The sequence below is a fragment of the Heptranchias perlo genome, chromosome 12 (assembly GCF_035084215.1).
Source record: "Heptranchias perlo isolate sHepPer1 chromosome 12, sHepPer1.hap1, whole genome shotgun sequence".
NCBI classification, from domain to species: domain Eukaryota; kingdom Metazoa; phylum Chordata; class Chondrichthyes; order Hexanchiformes; family Hexanchidae; genus Heptranchias; species Heptranchias perlo.
The window spans coordinates 39,608,299-39,629,109 of record NC_090336.1 but is presented as its reverse complement, the minus strand read 5'-3'; the positions used below and the strand labels follow the sequence as shown (position 1 = coordinate 39,629,109).

Here is a 20,811-nt window from a genome sequence, read left to right as displayed (position 1 = left end):
ACCCCCCCCACCGCGATCTCCGACCCCCCCCACCGCGATCTCCGACCCCCCCCACCGCGATCTCCGACCCCCCCCACCGCGATCTCCGACCCCCCCCACCGCGATCTCCGACCCCCCCCACCGCGATCTCCGACCCCCCCCACCGCGATCTCCGACCCCCCCCCACCGCGATCTCCGACCCCCCCCACCGCGATCTCCGACCCCCCACACCGCGATCTCCGACCCCCCCCACCGCGATCTCCGACCAACCCCCCCCCCGCGATCTCCAACCAACCCCCCAACGATCTCCGACCAACCCCCCCACCCAACGATCTCCGACCAACCCCCCTCCAACGATCCCCGACCAACCCCCACCCCCCCCAACGATCCCCGACCAACCCCCCCCCACAGCGATCCCCGACCAACCCCCCCCCACAGCGATCCCCGACCAACCCCCCCCCAACGATCCCCCAATGATCCCCGACCAACCCCCCCCCCCCCACAGCGATCCCCGACCAACCCCCCCCCAACGATCCCCCAATGATCCCCGACCAACCCCCCCCCCACCAACGATCCCCGACAAAACCCCCCCCCAATGATCCCCGACCAAACCCCCCCCCCAAACAATCTCCGACTCCCATCAATGACCAACTCACCCGATGACCCCTGACCCCCCCCCCCCCCATCTACAACTTACCCGCTGGCATCCGCTCCCTGGCTGTTCTCCCGTCCGACTGATGGCCAGCCTGTCAATCTGGCTGGCCTGTCGGGCAGGAAACCTACAAAAAAATGAAAGACGTCCTTACGTCAAAATCGGAAGGACGTCTGGGAAACCCGTACTTCCGGGTTTCTCGTCAGGAATTCCCCCCCCCACTTAAAATTTACCCCCATAGCTTTTTTAAAAAATGTTATACGGTTGAAGTAAAAATGCACATACCCTTTTGGAAAGCAGGTCAAAGCACAGCTTATTCTCACTGGTTCCCAGATTAATAATGCCCTATGAGAAGGGATGAAAGCAAAAAGAAAATAATAATCTATAATCTGAACAAAGAGCTGCATTCAGACTTACTTCAGAAACTCACCCATAAGTTATTAATTCAAAATGTGGGTGCTAGGTCACTCCAATTCCAGTCCACAGGTCAAACTCAATTTAAGGCACGTACAGTACTATAATGTGGGATTTTCATTGCCTGTAATTTGGAACATTGATATTTACCAAATTTATAAACACACAAACAGTATTTAAAACAACCACTGTCATTACTGGAAAAGAATTTCCCAGCTTTCTGAAACTAGCAGCCTATGCTGAAGGGAGAGGGGGGAGGGAAAAGATTTCCTCTGGTCTCTATCAGCCACATTGTAAACATAGCTGGAAGATTTTCTTTGATTAATTGAGGTGTTTATATTGATTAAAGGAGTTGATAGGTAGATAAACACTATTTCCTTTGGTGGGGGGCATCCAGAACAAGGGAGTGTAACCTTATAATTAGAGCTAGGCCATTCAGGGAGCATTTCTTCACACAAAGTGTAGTGGAAATCTGGAACTCTCACCCCCAAAAAGCTGTTGAGGCTGGGGGTCAATTGAAAACTTCAAAACTGAGAATGATAGATTTTTTTAGGCAAGGGTATTAAGAGATATGGAGCAAAGGTAGACAAATGGAGTTAGCCATGATCTAATTGAATGGCAAAACAGGCTCGAGGGGCTGAATGGCCCACTCCTGTTTCTAATATTGTTAAAGAGTCCAAAAATCCATTTTTTCAGAACCTTTTTACAATTTCACTAGAAATAGTGAACAAAGGACATTATCTCACTATGTTTTTGATGTTGCTAACACATAATGACCAGAGGAAGCCCTTTTTCCCACGATTGAATAAATGTATGATTAAAATTTCTGATTAAAACATCCAGTTACTGAAGCAACACAAGAAACCACAATCCAGTAGCTGACTGTTCCACGTCGAAAAATACTCTCTACACCTCTAAATTTTCCCATTTAAAAAAAAAGAGTATATATATATATCAGGTAAAGATATTTCAGTTTAACATTGCCATCAATAATTAATACTTCTAACTAAGTAGAATGGAACACTAAGTATAAAACTGGGGCCAAAGTCTAATGTTCAAATTTCAACAGCCTGGTTTTCAAAATGTCTTGCTGACTGCAGAGGTTGGAGGGAAGGCTGCTGGGTGTTTCATAGTAAGGATGACTTGCTGGGTGATAGTGACGATACTGAACACAGGAGAAAAATAGAAACAATCTTAACATCTTCTAAACTGAGAAAGGTCTGTCAGGAATTTTTCAAGGGTGGTTTCGGTGATCCAGAACTGTGCAAAGGCAATAAACCTGTATATACAAAGTGCTGTCTAAAAGGAATTTGCGAAACCTAACGTACAATGTTCAGGATACACATGCACACATGATAAGCGACAGTGGTCAGGACTGGAACGCTGTTCCATTTGTGACCAGCTAAACTTCAAACACACTCAGCTTATTTAAAGAACATGTAAATGTAGTCTATACTCAAGGTCAGAATCCTAAAAACAATGCCAAATTTGTATAGTTTTATGTTGTGCAAATTAATTTTAATTGAAGACCCGAAGTCTTCAGAATAAGTAGATCCTCCTCAATGTGTTTAAGAATGAAACCCAGATTCCCAGTTAAAAATCAGTGATCCATCACATTATGAAATTCAGTTTGGATTTAAATTAGATATCATAGCATTCCCCCCTGTCCCCCCAAATAATAAATATATGAATACAAATAATCACCAAAAGGCCACAGCTGGACAGAACCTTATAGATATTTAACATGGCTCAATAGACTTACATTAGGGTTTTTGTCTTCATCATGTTTATCTGCATGGTAGGAAACATAACCTTCCTGAATTATTCCACAGAAGTTATTAATTTCATTTCCTCTCTTTGATAAATAAATGCTAGGCTCAGGTTGTTGGAATGTTGGATTAAGTTCTGCGTCAGGCACAACATTTCTCAGTCCATTGGGTAGAGATTTGCTCTGATGCTGCACTACTCTACTGCTACCATCTTTAGAGGTAGAAGCCGAGGATGGGGCACCACCTGTCCCACTGGCTTGACCAGAAGACTGCGAGAAGGCCTGGCTGAGGTCCAAGCCCAGGTTCTGCATGGAGCCACCGTGCCGAAGTGCGTTCACCATCTGAGCAAATATGGTGAACATTCTGTACTCGTGCTCCCTCTCCAGTTCCATCCGACGCTGCTCCAACTGCATCCGCCTATCTTCCAGTTCCATATCCCGTTGCATTCTTCGTTCCTCCATTTGCAGGAAACGTTCCTCCACCACTCTTTGTGCTGTTAGAAATTTGAGAAGAATGTCATCCAAGGGATCCTTCACCCGGGGCGGCTTTCTTTTCCGGCGAAGTCTGTGAAGGGCAGAAAAAGCAGGCCCAGAGGTATGCATCCTAGAGGAGGTACCACCTATATTAGGGTCGATGTAACCTGAAATAAAAAGGTGCAGATAGAATCATAAACTACATTTTTAATTTGTTTTTTTAAACATGCAACACTTCAAAGAAAATAAAGGCTAATATTTTTTAAAACAGTAAGTCCAGAAAGGAAATCTAAAAGGTCACTTTGTTCCTATTTTACTTTGGTTTAACTGTGTAGTGCTACTGGGCAAGAAACTCTACATACAAGTCTGAGAGTGATCACAGGAAGGGATGGAATATTCCACTGGGTGTAGGTCCTGATCCCTTAACGGGGAAAAAAAAAAGCAGCTCAAGTATCACTGCCCAAGTGCTGGCAAACAAACAACAAACCAATCAAAATTGGTTACGGACTCAAATCAGGGATTTGATTTCTTCTACCAATCAATTTTTCCCCTCCCAAGGCTGTTGGTCTCTTTCTGCAGTGAGATTCCTGTGCTTTGTCCATATGACCATGACTCGTGTAACTTTCAGGACTGGCTGGGGGGGGGGGGGGGGTGGTGGGAATAAAGGGGGTCATCACAACCAAGCCCAATCCTGTATTCACCCAACATCTACATAGTAAGGGGTTGGTAGATAACAAATCAGGAGCAGAAACTGTAGGGTGGTTTTACCCTCCCTACCCCAAAGATTTTAGCATTCATGCCAGCACCTTGGCTGAGATCAGGGATCTGAACCTGGGACCTTTCTGCTTTGTACGTGTTGGGCATCATTGGATGAATCTGCTAATCTATCGGGGGAGCCTACTTATTAGTCAAATTTGATTACTGTAGCGACTAACAAAATGCTACATTCCACCTACATGTTGTTTATCTAAAGAGATTTGAGCTCTTTTACCACCTACGAAAGGGGTTTCTACCAAAACACGAGAAATTGACATTATACGATGCTTCCAATAACTAGATACTACTGAGAAGGTACATCAAGACTGGCGAATGAATACTACCGTTTGATATTGGTACTGAATATGTAACAATAATTTTCCTGTTTCATCATCTTGATGAATATATGAAGATCAGTGAAATGCCTGTGCTCACTGACTTACAATGGCTCCTGGTCTGGCAACACTTCGACTTTAAAATTCTCATCCTTGTTTTTAAAATCGCTCCATGGCCTCGCCCCTCACTCTCTCTGTAACCTCCTCTAGCCCTATAACTCTCAGAGATCCCTGCGCTCCTCCAATTTTGGCCTCCTGCGCATCTCCGATTTTCTTCGCTCCACCATTGGTGGCCATGCCTTCAGCTGCCTGGGCCCTAACCACTGGAATACCCTCATTAAATCTCTCTGCCTCTACCTTTCTCTCCTCCTTTAAGACGCGCCTTAAAACCTACCTCTTTGGTCACCTGTCCTAATATCTCCTTATGTGGCTCGTTGTCAAATTTTGTTTGATAACACTCCTGTGAAGTGCCTTGGAACGTTCTATTATGTTAAGGGTGCAATATAATGCAAGTTGTTGTTGTTGATTCAGAAACATTGAAAATTTATCCAAACATTGAAATACAGCTGCAGCTTGTGGTCAACACAATGGGCCCGATTTTAGCACCCATTACCGGGTGCGTTCTCGGTGGGGGGGCCCCGAAAATCCCAAAATCCAGGTGCGGGACCGGATCGCGCCTCGATCCCGCCCATGTCCGGGTTCCCCGATGACGTGCCGGCGTGCGCACGCAGCCCCCGCTGGTGGGAATCCCGCAGGCAATTAAAGCCAGTGGGATGCCACTTGACAGTATTTACTTTGTTTGTTCAGGTCATTAACTGACCTGATTAAGGGACTGTGTGAGATTTTGGATAAACATGGGACTGTTTCACACACTGGGGGAAACACTCCCATTGAAATGGACGTGTTGCAGCTGTCAGCCTGTGGCAGCTGCAAAGGTCCATTTGACAGGTTGGGGGGGCGGGGAAGAGACCCTCAGCCATTGCAGGAGGCCGCTCTGTCACTTGGGACAAAGTTTGGCCTCCACCACCCTCCTCCTGATGGTCGAAGTCACCAACCTGCACATTTACCCCGGGGTCCGGAGACATGTACCTACCTTGCGGACCCCCTCAGATGTACATCTTGCAGATGGGGGCCGCCGTAGCTGCAGTCATGACCTCCTCGGAGGGCGAACAGCATCACCAGCCTCGCCATCCACGCCGTCCACCTCTGACACGTGGAGCTCCACAACAGAGTGCTGTGACACATCCAACTGTACAGCAGGAGGGAGGGCTACCGCAGGGAGAGATGCGTCGCAGAGGGCACTACCCTCGCCACACGTTCCACAGACCGAGGCTCAGCCTCCTGGACCTCTCTGAGCAGCAGTGCAGATGGAGGCTCAGAGTCAGTCGACATGTAGCCATGGACATCTGCAGCCTCTTTCATGCCGAGCTGCTCCTGGCTGGCCCGTGCACCATCTTCCTACCTGTCGCTGTCAAAGTCACCACTGCCCTCCCGAACTTCTGCTCCACAGCCTTCCAGGCTGCAACCGGGGACATCCCCGATGTCTCTCAGTCGTCTGCGCAGAAGAGCCCTGCAAATACACCTACACCCACTCTGCAGTGACACACTGGGTGGCATCAGTGGTGGGTCCTCATAGGGATACCCAGGAGCGGCCATTATTGCACAAACCGGACAGGATTCGCGAAGATATGGCAGTAGTGGTGCCAATATAATGTGTGATGTGAGTTGTTCTTTAATTCAATAGAAGTAAGAACCATGACAAACCCTCAAACACCCTTGTGCATCCCCTTCATGCTCACGACACGTTTGCCTTACGCTGCCTACTGCACATATGTGATGCATGCCCTATGGCTGCAGCACAGGTGGTGGCAGGTTGAGTGAGGCTGGCCGTGAGAGAGATGCACGAGAGGGTGAGTATGGGATAGAGCCATGAGATTGTATGAGGATTGGGTTGCGTGGTAGTGGCGGGGTGAGTACTCGCAAGGTGAGTAGGTGCAGGTAAGATGAGGATGAGGTTTGAGTGGGTATAGGGGTGATGTGACAGAGTAGTGTTGGCAGTGCCGAAGGAGATGTGGGGTGGGGGCAATGTTGTGGCAGACGGAGTGTAGGGGAAAGACTACGTGTTCTCACTGTGGCTGACTTACTGAGGTCATTGGAGCGCCTCCTGCACTGTATGCAGGTGGGCGATATGTTGGTGGCGCTGGTGACCTCCTCTGCCACCTCGAGCCAGGCCTTCTTGGTGGCAGAGGCAGGCCGCTTCCTCCCGCCCGCCGGGTGGAAGATCTCTGTCCTCCCCCTCCTCCTCCTCCTCACCCCATCTAATGATACCTGGGGTGAGGCATCATTAAACTGGGAGCAGCCTTCCCCCTGGGCTGCTCCATGCTGTAATTTTTGCTGTTTGTGGCAGCATGTCAGTGGAGGACTGCCCCTTTAAATAGAGCGCCTCCAGCTGACAGATCTTACTGCGCATGCGCAGCCCGCCCGACGCGCAGATCAGCAGCGGGGAACCCGGAGGAGCAGGTAAGTGAATCCAATTAGTGTGTTGCCTGCTACGATCGCGCGGGCAACCCACTAATTTCACCGGGCGCGTTTTCAACGCTCCCGCTGGCCCATCTGCCGAGAACCCGCACCCCTGGTAAAATCGGGCCCAATGTGTCTGCACAACTGGATGGTGTTTAATCAGTGCTGAAGGTCAAACATTTAATTATCTGAGGCGCACTATAATTCAGATCTACACCAAAAGAATCTGAAATTCTGACAGTCCAGTCGACGTAGAGAGAAATATTCTCACTTAAAATAAATCATTTGTGGCCACAATAAACAAATATCAAATTTAAAGAAATTATTCAAGACAGAACTCGTGTGTCAGCCATGGCTCAGTGGCAGCACTCTCGCCCGAGTCAAAAGGTTGTGGGTTCAAGTCCCACTCCAGAACTTGAGCTGACACTTCAGTGCAGTACTGAGGGAGTACTGCACTGTTGGGAGGTGCCGTCTTTTGGATGAGCTGTTAAAGTCTTTGGATGAGGCCCCGTCTGCCCTATAGCTGGATATAAAAGAACCTACGGCACTATTAAAAGAGCAGAGAAGTTCCCCCAGGGACCTCGCCAATATTTATCCCTCAACCAACATCACTAAAACAGATTTATCTGGTCATTATCTCATTGCTGTTTGTAGAACCTTGCTGTGCGCAAATTGGCTGCTGCGTTTCCCTATACAGTGACTACACTTGAAAAAGTACTTCATTGGCAATAAAACGCTTTGGGAAGTCCTGAGGTGGCAAAAGGCGCTACATAAATGTAAGTTTGTTCTTATTTTGTTTCAGAACTCCAGTCAGCCAGAAAAAAATTAAAACCTTTTCTTGCCATCAGAACGGAGTAGACTTTGAAACTTTGTTTGTTTCCTATGCACTCTGTTCCTGGACTAATGACCCACACATGTAATTTTCCTCAAACCCATGCCGACCAGAAACAATATCTGTAAAGAAATGCTAAACACAACGACCAGATAGCATAACAAATAATTTAGTCAGTGTTCCTCGGGCAAATTTCATAGTAATGAAATCTTAGCTACTGCCTTAGAATAAGTACCTGCTTAATTTTCAGAACCTTCCAGCAATACGATCTTCAGCATGTGCAGCTAGCTACAATCTGTGATCTATACATAGGGCAAAGTACAACATGCTTAGTGGCTACTGATTTCCCGATTAACACCTCAAATCACAAGTGTATTTGATCCCAGAGCAGTTGTGCTTCAAATATTGTGTGACGAATGAGCTATAGAACACTATGGTTCAGTTCTGCGATTTATTTCTCCCAGTACTAAACTCTAAATTCAACTTCTCTTCTCTGTTAAACTTCTACCTCACTGGGCTCTGCTATTGTGATTAACCTGGCCCATTTTCAAACTGAAGTATAGTTTTTAAAGAGTGTGCTCCAATAGAGGAAATTACTCCTTTTCTCTTTCCATACCCTCAATATTTGCTTAACCCAATCTTTTATGATGTAGTAATTTGCTTATGCTCAGACATGATGCTGATGCCATAGCCACAATCCAAGCTTAGTACTTAAATGTATGTAGTTAAAAAATATTGAGCAGGTTTTAAAATACTTGTTTTACCTACTACAGCTTCATACTGCTACATTTATTTATTTTCCGTGTAAGCAGTGTGATGCAGTGCTGGAGCATTAACGGACCACGGGACAAAGCAATCGGCAATGGGTTTTAAAAAATTTATTCTTGGGATGTGCGCGTAGCTGGCAAGGCCAGTATTTATTGCCCATCCCTAGTTGCCCTTGAGGAGGCAGTGGTGGGTCTTGACATTTGTAATTGTGCACACGCCAATTTCCACATTTTAGCCATGCCATCGTGGGCGGGCCAGGTCACGTTACCTCACCGTGGCCTGTTGCAAAGTGTCACTGCCCAAGTCCTGAAAGCCTGTCCCCTGCCCATTCAGCAGCAACTGATGAATGGTGGATGAAGATAAGGAAAAATGGATAAATTCAAAGTGTCTCTCCATCAAAAATTAAAAACAGAGATTTTCACTGTAAGTGAGAGATTGCCAAAGTCAGGAGAAATGCAGCTTTAAAGGAAAATTTTTCTAATTGCTATATATTATATTTTGTTTGAAGCAATCAATTTAAATGGAGGAGACGAGTACACAAAAGCATAAAAATGATTTTAGTTTAAGAGAGAAATGTAGAGTCTACATTGCAAAACCACAACATCTGTATGTAAAAAGTGAAGGTATGCTTGGGTAAGTTAGTTTTTATTGCTCAGATCTACTCAGAAACTGGATTTTTCACTCCCTCTGGAGTTTTTGTGCAAAATTGCAGAGATTGAGTATGAAATCACATTGCATGCAGTAGGTGTAGAAACCTGCGGGATGTCACATCAGCTCAAATCTCTTGGCTTTGTACGCCTAACAGCCACTCACTATTGAAATCATTTTTGGTTTATATTCACTTGTGCGTTACTGATGGAAGTAAGAAGTGCACAAAGCACACCCATGTCCTTTGTATATTAGGATCTCATTGCTGCACTAATGTTCCTAGTAGTGTAAATCCCAGCAGAGAGCTACCAGATTAAAAATGGTTCAAACTGTTGAGACCATCTGTGGTGGTAGCTCAGCAATGGAGTAATACCGCAGCTAACATAATACCCTAACTGTGTGTTACGATATTACAGTGGATTGGAATCACCGCTTACACATATTGGCAAGGGTCACACACCTCGGGTCAGTGGACGAAATGCCATAGATCGATAAAATGTACACAACAAATTAGACTGGTACTTGCCTACGCATGTACAGCACTGCTGAGTTTCAGAGTAAGCTACATCAACCAATTTTGTGTGACCAATATAACTGGTACACACAACCTAGCTGGCAGAACAGAGGCTACATTATTCAACATCAAGAGCGAGCAACAGTCGTTAAAGAACTCTAACATGGCTTCTGGAAAAAGAAATCTGATCAAAGTTTTTGAAGGGGTTACAAAGTAGGTGGATGATATAAATCTGGTAGATATTATCTATCTTGGTTTTCAAAAATTCTTTAATAAATTGCCACAATAAAGGACTGCTAAGTAAGGTTGAGTCTTGTAGGATTGGCAGGCAGATTTCGGTTGAATAACTCATAGACAGAGGGTAGTTATTAATTGTAGCAGCTGTGTGGGGGAAGGTCACTAGTGGAGTCCTGCAGGAAAAGACGACAGACGTGCATTTATATAGCACCTTTCACGACCTCAAGACATCCCAAAGCACTTTACAGTTAATTAAGTACTTTTCAAGTGCAGTCACTGTTGTAATGTAGGAAACACAGCAGCCAATTTGCGCCAGCAAGGTCCAACAAGCATTTTCAGCCAGAAGTGCCGAGTGGATGATCCATCTCGGCCTCCTCCCGATATCCCCACCATCACAGAAGCCAGTCTTCGGCCAATTCGATTCATTCCACGTAATATCAAGAAACGGCTGAGTGCACTGGATACAGCAAAGGCTATGGGCCCCGACAACATCCCGGCTGTAGTTCTGAAGACTTGTGCTCCAGAACTAGCTGCGCCTCTGGCCAAGCTGTTCCAGTACAGCTACAACACTGCATCGACCCGACAATATGGAAAATTGCCCGGGTATGTCCTGTCCACAAAAAGCAGGACAAATCCAATCCGGCCAATTACCGCCCCATCACTCTCAATCATCAGCAAAGTAATGGAAGGTGTCGTCGACAGTGCTATCAAGCAGCACTTACTCACCAATAACCTGCTCACCGATGCTCAGTTTGGGTTCCGCCAGGACCACTCGGCTCCAGACCTCATTATAGTCTTGGTCCAAACATGGACAAAAGAGCTGAATTCCAGAGATGAGGTTAGAGTGACTGCCCTTGACATCAAGGCAGCATTTGACCGAGTGTGGCACCAAGGAGCCCTAGTAAAATTGAAGTCAATGGGAATCAGGGGGAAAACTCTCCAGTGGCTGGAATCATACCTAGCACAAAGGAAGATGGTAGCGGTTGTTGGAGGCCAATCATCTCAGCCCCAGGGCAATGCTGCAAGAGTTCCTCAGGGCAGTGTCCTAGGCCCAACCATCTTCAGCTGCTTCATCAATGACCTTCCCTCCATCATATGGTCAGAAATGGGGATGTTCGCTGATAATTGCACAGTGTTCAGTTCCATTCACAACCCCTCAAATAATGAAGCAGTCCGAGCCCGCATGCAGCAAGACCTGGACAACATCCAGGCTTGGGCTGATAAGTGGCAAGTAACATTCGCGCCAGATAAGTGCCAGGCAATGACTATCTCCAACAAGAGAGAGTCTAACCACCGCCCCTTGACATTCATTGCCATTACCATCGCCAAATCCCCCACCATCAACATCCTGGGCGGGGTCACCATTGACCAGAAACTTAACTGGACCAGCCATATAAATACTGTGGCTACAAGAGCAGGTCAGAGGCTGGGTATTCTGCGGCGAGTGACTCCCCAAAGCCTTTCCACCATATACAAGACACAAGTCAGGAGTGTGATGGAATACTCTCCACTTGCACGGATGAGTGCAGCTCCAACACTCAAGAAGCTTGACACCATCCAGGACAAAGCAGCCCGCTTGATTGGCACCCCATCCACCACCTTAAACATTCACTCCCTTCACCACTGGCGCACAGTGGCGGCAGTGTGTACCATCCACAGGATGCACTGCAGCAACTCGCCAAGGCTTCTTCGACAGCACCTCTACCACCTAGAAGGACAAAAGCAGCAGGCTCATGGGAACACCACCACCTGCATGTTCCCCTCCAAGTCACACACCATCCCGACTTGGAAATATATTGCCATTCCTTCATCGTCGCTGGGTCAAAATCCTGGAACTCCCTTCCTAACAGCACTGTGGGAGAACCTTCACCACACGGACTGCAGCGGTTCAAGAAGGCGGCTCACCACCACCTTATCAAGGGCAATTAGGGATGGGCAATAAATGCTGGCCTCACCAGCAATGCCCACATCCCATGAACGAATAAAAAAAAACGCAACAATGTGAATATGATCAGATAATCTGTTTTTAGGTGTTGGTTGAGAGATAATTATTGGCCAGGGGACCAGTGAAAACTCCCCTGCTCTTTGAAATAGTGCCATAGGATCTTTTACGTCTACTTGAGAGCTGGTTTAACATCTTATCCAAAAGTGCAGAACTCCCTCAGTACTGCACTGGAAGGTCAGCCTGAATTATGTGCTCAAGACTCTGGAGCGGGACTCAGAGGCGGGAGTGCTACCACAGAGCCAAGGCTGACACCACAAGAATCAATGTTAGCTCCATTGCTTTTCATGATCTTTATTAATGACTTGGGTGAAGGCATCAGGGGAACAGTCCACAATTTTGTTGATGATACAAAGATATGTGTGGGTGTTAGCACCTTAGATGAAATAAATAGTCTGTAGGCAGATCTAGACCCATTAAGCAAATGGACCAGCGTGTAGCAGATATCTTTCAATACAGATAAAAGCAGCGTGATGCATTTGGGACAGATTTTACCTATCTATGGAAATTGCATGATTGGGAGGGGATGGGTTGATTGTGTGTGTAGGCTGCGTCATGTTGAGATGGAATGGCAATGAGGGGGATGAATTCCTGAAATGTGTAAAAAGAAATCTTTCTTGAACGGTATGTTTCCAGCCCGATGAAGGAGGAAGCAGTACTGGATGTGGTTCTGGGGAATGAAGTGGGATAAGTGGAGCATGATTCAGTGGGGAAGCATTTGAGAAACAGTGATCACAATATCATCAGGTTTAGAGTAGTTGTGGAAAAGGACAAGGAACATTCAAACGTGAAAATACTCAACTGGAGGAGGGCTAATTTCAATGAGTTGAAGGAGATTGGAATCAGTAAATGAGCAATGGGAGGCCTTCAAGGAGGAGATAGTTTGGGTACAGACTAGACACATTTCCACAAGGGGGAAAAGAAGGGCACCCAAAGCTAGAGTTCCCTGGATGACTAAAGATATAGAGATTAAAATGAAACCAAAAAATGATAAATGTTGGGCTCATAATACAGTAGAGAGTCAAACTGAATACAGGAAGTACAGAGGGGAACTGAAAAAGAAAATAAGAGGGGCAAAGAGAGTGTATGAGAATAGATTAGCGGGTAACATAAAAGGGAACCCAAAAGTTTTTAATAAACATATAAATAGTAAAAGGGTGGTCAAAGGAAGGGTGGGGCTGATTAGAGACTAAAAAGGAGATCTTCTTGTGCAGGCAGAGAGCATGGCTGAGGTACTAAATGAATACTTTGCATCTGTCTTCATGAAATAAGAGGATGCTGTCAATGTCACAGTTAAGGAGAAGGTAGAGAAATTGGCTAGGATAAAAATAGATAAAGAGGAGGTACTTAAAAGGTTGACAGCCTTCATAGTAGAAAATTCACCTCATCCAGATGGAATGCATCCCAGTTTGATGAGGGAAGTAAGGGTGGAGATAGCAGAAGCTCTGGCCACAATCTTCCAATCCATCTTAGATGTGGGCGTGATGCCAGAGGACTGGAGGGTTGAAAATGTTACACCTCTGTTCAAAAAAGGGGAGGGAAATAAACCCGACAATTACAGGCCAATCAGCCTAACGTCGGTGGTGGGGAAACCTTTAGAGACAATAATCCAAGACAAAATTGACACTTGGAAAAATAGGGGTTAATAACTGATAGCCAGTATGGATTTGTTAAAGGCAAATCGTGTTTGACTAACTTCATTGATTTCTTTGATGAAGTAATGGAGAGGGTTGATGAAAGTAATGCAGTTGATGTTGTGTATATGGACTTTCAAAAGGCGTTTGATTATCTACCACATAATAGACTTGTTAGCAAAATTGAAGTCCATGGGATTAAAGGGTCAGTGGCAATGTGGATACGAAATTGGCTAAGAGACAGAAAGCAGAGAGTAGAGGTGAACAGTTGTTTTTCAGACTGGAGGGAAGTATACAGTGTGTCGGTATTAGAACCACTGCTCTTTTTGATACATATTAATGACTGAACTTGGGTATACAAGGCATAATTTCAAAGTTTGCAGATGACACAAAACTCAGAAATTTAGTAAACAGTGAGAATGATAGTAACAGACTTCAGGAGGACATAGACAGACTGGTGAAATGGGCAGACACATGGCAGCTGAAATTTAATGTAGAGAAGTGTGAAATGATGTATTTTGGTAGGAAGAATCAGAAGAGGCATTATAAACGAAATGGTACAATTTTAAACGGGGTGCAGGAACAGAGAGACCTGGGAGTGCACATACACAAATCTTTGAAGATGGCAGGACAAGTTGAGAAGACTGTTAAAAAAGCATATAGGATCCTTGCCTTTACAAACAGAGGCATACAGTATAAAAGCAAGGATGTTATGCTAAACCTTTATAAAACACTGGCTAGGCCCCGGCTGGAGTAATGTGTTCAATTCTGGGCACCACACGTTAGGAACGATGTCTAGGCCTTAAAGAGAGTGCAGAGGAGATTTACTAGAATTGTACCAGGGATATGGAACTTCAGTTACGTGGAGAGACTGGAGAGGCTGGGGTTATTCTCCTTAGAGCAGAGAAGGTCAAGGGGAGATTTAATAGGTTTTCAAAATAATGAACAGTTTTGATTGGGAAAATAAGGAGAAACTGTTTCCAGTGGCAGAAGGGTCAGTAGCCAGAGGACAGAGAAGCAGAGGTGAGATGTGGAGAAATTTTTTTTTTAACACAGCGAGTTGTTATGATCTGGAATGCACTACCTGAACGGGTGGTGGAAGCAGTTTCAATAATAACTTAAAAAGGGAACTGGATAAATACTTGAAGGGTGAAACATTTGCAGGGCTATGGGAAAAGGGCAGAGGAGTGTGATTAATTGGATAGCTCTTTCAAAGAGCAGGCACAGGCGCGATGGGCCGAATGGTTCACAGCGGGGAGTGGGGGTCGGAGGGGGAAAGGGAGAGCGAGCGACCAGGGGAAAGGGAGAGTGAGTGAGCGGGATAAAGAGAAAGAGCAAGCAGGGTAAAAGAGAGAGGGAAGAGAAAGAAAAAGGGTAAAGAAAGAGAGAAAAATAAGAAAGAGAGGAGATAAAGAAAGAGAGAGTGAGAGTTAAAGAGACAAAGGAGTGATAAAGAGGCAAAAAGAGAGAGGTAAAGAAAGAGGGGGATAGTGAGAGATGGAGGGAGAGATAAAAAGAGTGCAAGAAAAAGAGAAACAAAGACTAGAGAAAAAGAAAAAAAGAGTGGCGAGAGAGAGGGAAAGCTCTTTTAAGTTAAGTACTAACCTGATGGGGATATAGTATTCTCCGTAGGAACATCTATCCTAATAGCTGGTGACCCATCATGGTGCCCTCCTTCCAACAGGCTTCCATCCATTCCATGGTCATCTCCACCCTGCTGAAGCACAAGAGAAGGGGGTGGTTCAGGTGTCTCGCTGCGCTCGTCCGAGTCCACTTCTTCACATTTAATGTCCATTAATTCCTGAGGATGGTGCGAATGAGAAATACCATGTGGAGGAGAAGTAAGATGATGGTGGTGATGATGATGAATGTACCCATCTCCTGCTGCCAGAACACCCGGTGGTATCTGTTGCGTTATCACTGTGTTACCCACAGTACTATAACAAATATTTGGTCTGTTGGACAGCACTCTATCCATCACCTCAAAGAACTTCCAGGTCCTTCCTCCCCTACAGATTTTGTTGTTATCCTTAATTCTTCTGTATTCAAGCTTCATTTTTTTGATCTTCTCCCTACACTGGTCTCCTGTTCTGTGGATACCCTTTTCCCTTAAGACTTCAGCTATCCTGTTGAAGACATGCTGGTTCCTCAGGCAACTCTCCAACTCCATCTGAACGGACTCATCAGCCCAAAGCTGCAGCAACTCCACCACCTCAGGATCTGACCAGTTACTCCCACGCTCATATTTTTTGCCTCTGAAATCCATCACATCTCATTAGGCTGGAAGACATTAACAGTGAATCAATACATTTTGAGTACTTATCTGCAATATCATTTTACTATCCAACATTAACAAAACATTAAGTAGATGTTACATAAAAACAAAAATCTGAAAACGTTCATGTTCAAATTCAAGTAATGATACACCTTTTGAATATTCCAAGCTCCTTGTATCAGTGTAATATGCATTTATTAACTGTGCTCAAAATATAAAACTATATTCACCCAGATGATTGACATATGGTTGTTAACAGCTTAGGAAAGTACAACTTGTCTTTTATTTACATTAGAAATTTGCTTTAGAAGTATGACCATCGTGAAACCACTATACCGTTAGCCTAATATTATGGCTGCTTTTAGTTCAAATATGATTCATATTTTCCTAATGAAAAAAACGGACTTACTTCAGTGTTATGATTGTTATGACAGGACCACTTTTAGATATGCTCAGGATGGATTGGACCTGAATCACACTGGCATCAGTCTATCCATCACCGTGAAGAACAGAGGAAGAAAACGGGATTAAGATGACACTGCTGGATTCCATAGCCTGGTTTGCAGAGAAGGTGCCATGCAAAAACCTAATGAAATCAAAATTGGTTTGGATGAAAACAATTCACGATTAATATCATATATTGTTGAGAAATTGCATGTGAAGCAACATTCATACAAAGGATCTTTCCTTACCTTTAAAAGAATGAGACAATACAATATATTGGGATTTTTCCTGGGATAGCTCAGTCAACAAGGAAGGAAATAGGCTATACATCAAGTGCAACAAGCTTTAAGACACACGACCGCCAAACAGCTATTTTGGCCATATTAAAATACAGCAAAATTGGTGTAAATATGTTTGGTTTTGTACAGCTACAGCGAAATATCCCACCGCCTGTGGGAATTCAGTGTAAATCCTGGGTATGAACAAGAAATTGGCTGAACTAGAGGAATTATGTGGGGGTGGGAGGAAGTACCGAGTGGGATGCCTCAGATCAGTGTTGGAATCACTATGGTTTCTAATTTAAATCAATAACTTGGACTCAAATCAATCCACTAATAGCTGGGGGCAATCACTTGGTCCTTGTTGGGCAGACTCCTAAAGGATAGGCATCAATCTGATTTTCAAAGCTGCATAATCTACTTTTATCACTCTTACTGCACCTGAGTCAATTTCCACACGGACCAAAACAAAACCGATGAAACGAAGTCCAAGTGTCAGATTTTGGTGTTCTTTCTTGCAAATACAAAAAGAAACCAACCATTTTAAATTCCACTCTCCCACTGAAATCAGAATGAATGGGAGAGAGTTTGATTTTAAAGTCACGAATTGAATGTGAGTTAATTATTTCAACACGGTGAGCCAACGAATTTGATTGTGTGTGTGTGTGTGTGTGTGTGTTTTGGACACTGGTACTGCTGTGAATGGAAGAACCGCCTGAAGGTGCAGGCTGGATCAAAGTAGGCTAGAGGGAGTGCTGCTGTGACTTTTTAAGAACTAGTTGGTTGAGTTGGGGATGAATGTTGCCTGCGGTGCAGGAGGAGCAGCGTTGAGAGGCAGCAACTTGATAATAAATACTTTCTGGTAACAAAATAGATAACTGTCCACAATGACAGTGTTGCATTGTCTGCAACCGGCAACTCTTCAAAAGAAAAAGTTTGGCATCATTCGCACAACAGAAAAATTGGAAATTCTCACCTTTAAAATTAATTTTAAAATCCTTCTACTTTTGCCATTTCAGTTTTATCCAACATTTCGGGATTTTATCTGCACTTTGTTTCAGAACTTCAAAGAACGGTATTCCCGTTCATTTACATCACCTGAAATAGCTGTCATCAGATCCCAAATACACCGACCTCTTCTTTTTCATCCGAGTTATCTCGGGTATATTTCGCCCAATTCCGCCGACTTTTCCCACTTGGTTTTATTGGCTAATTTACCTCATGAATTTGGTGATCTACGATGTCCTTGCCGGTTGTGTCTTTATTTTTTTATATAGAGATATATGAATTATTAGCGCGGTCCTAACTGGCACGGCTCGGCTCGGCTCGGCCTGGTCCCGGTCCCGGTTACACTGTCAATTCAACCAGGGCTTTTTTCTAGAGAAGTGATTTACATCCGGGTTGACGGCACATGCGTGCTGTCCTTATTCCGGGATAACTTTGGTCCGTGTCAGTCAGTCAGTGGCTGCTATTGCACAAGGAGAGCCACTGAAAACAGTGCGAGAGAGTCAGGGAGAAAGAGAAGAGCACAGCAGGTTGGTACACACTCAGATACACAGCACACCCCAATGGCAGGGGCTGGCAGCACAACGTTATCACTGACATAAAAGCACACTTTGGTTCAACTTATACAAAATGTTTCAGATTTTTGAATTACTTAGGCAGTGAGATACGCCCTAGTTGCCAACTTTAACAGCTATGCTACTTCTTCCTTCAAAAGAGCTGGTCTTCTCTCTGTCACCACCCTAGTCTCTCTGGAAAAAGTACAACGTTGAGAGGAATTTTTTTTTTCACCTTTTGAACTAGTTTGCATAGTTCTGTGGACAACTATGTCATGTTATTTCTTGGATCTCTACTGGATTGCCGGTTATAATCTCTTAACAGTGGCTGATATTGGGTTGCTATCTGCTTGGTTTTGGACTGGTCATTCCAGTTAGTGTGTGGACTGTTAGGAAATTGTTGAAATATAAATAGGACACCATAAAGTCTCTAGCTTAAAAAATAGAAGTCCGATGTCAACTTAATTCTCTGTCTTATGAAGTGAAGGCATCTTTTATTAGGGGTTTTAACTTTTTTTACTGGCACCAAATAAAATATCAGAACTTCTGCTCATTTAGTTTGGATTTGCAATGGGTGTAAACCCTAGTCTACAGCACATTGCTAATCTGTTACATATGTGTCTCATTATTACCATAACTACACTACAGAAGTACAAATTCATTATGTCAAGTGCTTTGAGATATTTCAAAGTGTTAAATAAATACACACATATTATTTCTGCAGTTCTTCCCCCACACCACTGCCTCAGCTGGAAAGGTAAAATTTGTGAGCTGGTCTTCTCCAATGCCATCAGCAATGCCACTTGAAGGTCAGCTGAGGTGAAGTACCTGTTCCTCAATGCTTAGTTCCATTCTTAATGATCCATTTAACAACCTACTGTAAATTTAATATATCCCTCTCAGAATTCTCATATTTGAGGTGTTTTTCTACTTACATGAGTGAGAATATCTCAAGAAAATACAGCAACATCATTACAGAAAAAAGAGGGAAAATGTACAGTGTTCATATTCCATGTTTATACATTTCTGGTGGATTTTTTGTATTTGAAAGGCTTTGTTTGCTTTCAAAATTCAACTTCCTTTCTGAAAAAAAAGTTAGAATGAGAAAACACACTGGGCTCGAATTTACCAGGCCTGCGGGTTTCCGGCGGGTTGGGTTTCGGGAGCGTGGTCAACACGCTCGGTGAAATTAGTGGGTTGCCCGCGCGATCGTAGCAGGCAACACACTAATAGGAATCAATTACCTGCTCCTCCGGGGTCCACGCTGCTGGTCTGCGCGTCGGGCGGGCTGCGCATGCGCAGTACGATCTGTCAGCTGGAGGCTCTCCAGTTAAAGGGGCAGTCCTCCACTGACAGATGCTGCAACCAATGGAACAAATTTCAGCATGGAGCAGCCCAGGGGGAAGGCTGCTCCCAGTTTAATGATGCCTCACCCCAGGTATCATCAGATGGGGTGAGGAGGAGGGGGAGGACAGAGATCTTCCACCCGGCGGGCGGGAGGAAGCGGCCAGCCTCTGCCACCAAGAAGGCCTGGCTCGAGGTGGCAGAGGGGGTCACCTGCGCAACCAACATATCGCCCACCTGCATACAGTGCAGGAGGCGCTGCAATGACCTCAGTAGGTCAGCCACAGTGAGAACACGAAGTCTTTCCCCTACACTCCATCTGCCACAACACTGCCCCCACCCCACATCTCCTTCGGTACCGCCAACACTACTCTGTCACATCACCCCTCATACCCACTCAAACCCCATCCTCATCTTACCTCCACCTACTCACCTCGCCAGTACTCAACCTGCCACTAACACGCGACCCAATCCTCATACAATCTCATGGCTCTATCCCATACTCACCCTCTCGTGCATCTCCCTCACGGCCAGCCTCACTCAACCTGCCACCACCTGTGCTGCAGCCACAGGGCATGCATCACATATGTGCAGTAGGCAGCATAAGGCAAATGTTTCGTGAGCATGAAGGGGGTGCACAAGGGTGTCGGAGGGTTTGCCATGGGTGTTACCTATATTGAATTTCAGAGCAACAAACAGCACACATTATATTGGCACCACCACTGCCATGTCTCCGCGAATACTGTCTGTTGTGTCCAATAATGCCCGCTCCTGGGTATCACTATGAGGACCCACCACTGATGCCACCCATCGTGTTACTGCAGAGTAGGTGCAGGTGTATTTGCAGGGCTCTTCCGCGCAGACCACTGAGAGACATTGGCGGTGTAGCCGGCTGCACCCTGGAAGGATGCAGAGGAGAAGTTGTGGAGGGCAGTGGTGACTTTGGCAGCGACAGGTAAGCACTTGTTGCTGGGGCCAGGCAGGAGCAGCTCGGCATGAAAGAGCCTGCAGATCTCCACGACTACATGTCGAGCGAATCTGCGCCTCCATGTGCACTACAGCTCGGAGAGGTCCGGGGAGCTTTGCCTCGGTCTGTGGACCATGTGGCGAGGGTAATGCCCTCTGCGATGCGTCTCTCTCTGCGGTAGCCCTCCCTCCTGCTGTGCAGGTGGGCGTGCAACAACACCGTATTGGGGGGCTCCACGTCTCTGCGGCGGACGGCGTGGACTGCGAGGCTGCTGGGGCTGGTCATGCTGTTCGTCCTCCGAGGGTGTCCACGCACCACCCATCTGGCCGTTGTTGGTCTGAGGGGTTGTGCAGGGTAGGTGGGTGGTTCCTCGGACTGGGGCTGCAGTTTCGTGTCGGTCTGTCCTCTGGC

General features: G+C 45.5%; 1 protein-coding gene across 4 annotated transcripts in view; it reads right to left on the bottom strand.

The window, feature by feature from the left end:
• Positions 1 to 17,941, bottom strand: part of accs (1-aminocyclopropane-1-carboxylate synthase homolog (Arabidopsis)(non-functional)) — a 65,963-nt gene extending 48,022 nt beyond the window's left edge. Inside the window, exons 1-5 of one of the 4 annotated variants that reach the window (XM_067994015.1) lie at positions 17,749 to 17,941; positions 16,218 to 16,394; positions 15,139 to 15,813; positions 2,808 to 3,454; positions 917 to 976 (exon numbers count right to left, since the gene is read on the bottom strand). In XM_067994015.1, coding sequence (XP_067850116.1) covers positions 917 to 976; positions 2,808 to 3,454; positions 15,139 to 15,799 — 1,368 coding nt within the window. In that variant the 5' untranslated portion in view covers positions 15,800 to 15,813; positions 16,218 to 16,394; positions 17,749 to 17,941. Of the gene's footprint in view, positions 1 to 916; positions 977 to 2,807; positions 3,455 to 7,965; positions 8,031 to 15,138; positions 15,814 to 16,217; positions 16,395 to 17,506 lie in introns of those variants that run through there. The other 3 variants (XM_067994014.1, XM_067994013.1, XM_067994016.1) reach the window with 3 other exon arrangements.
• Between the last annotated feature and the right edge of the window lie 2,870 nt (positions 17,942 to 20,811).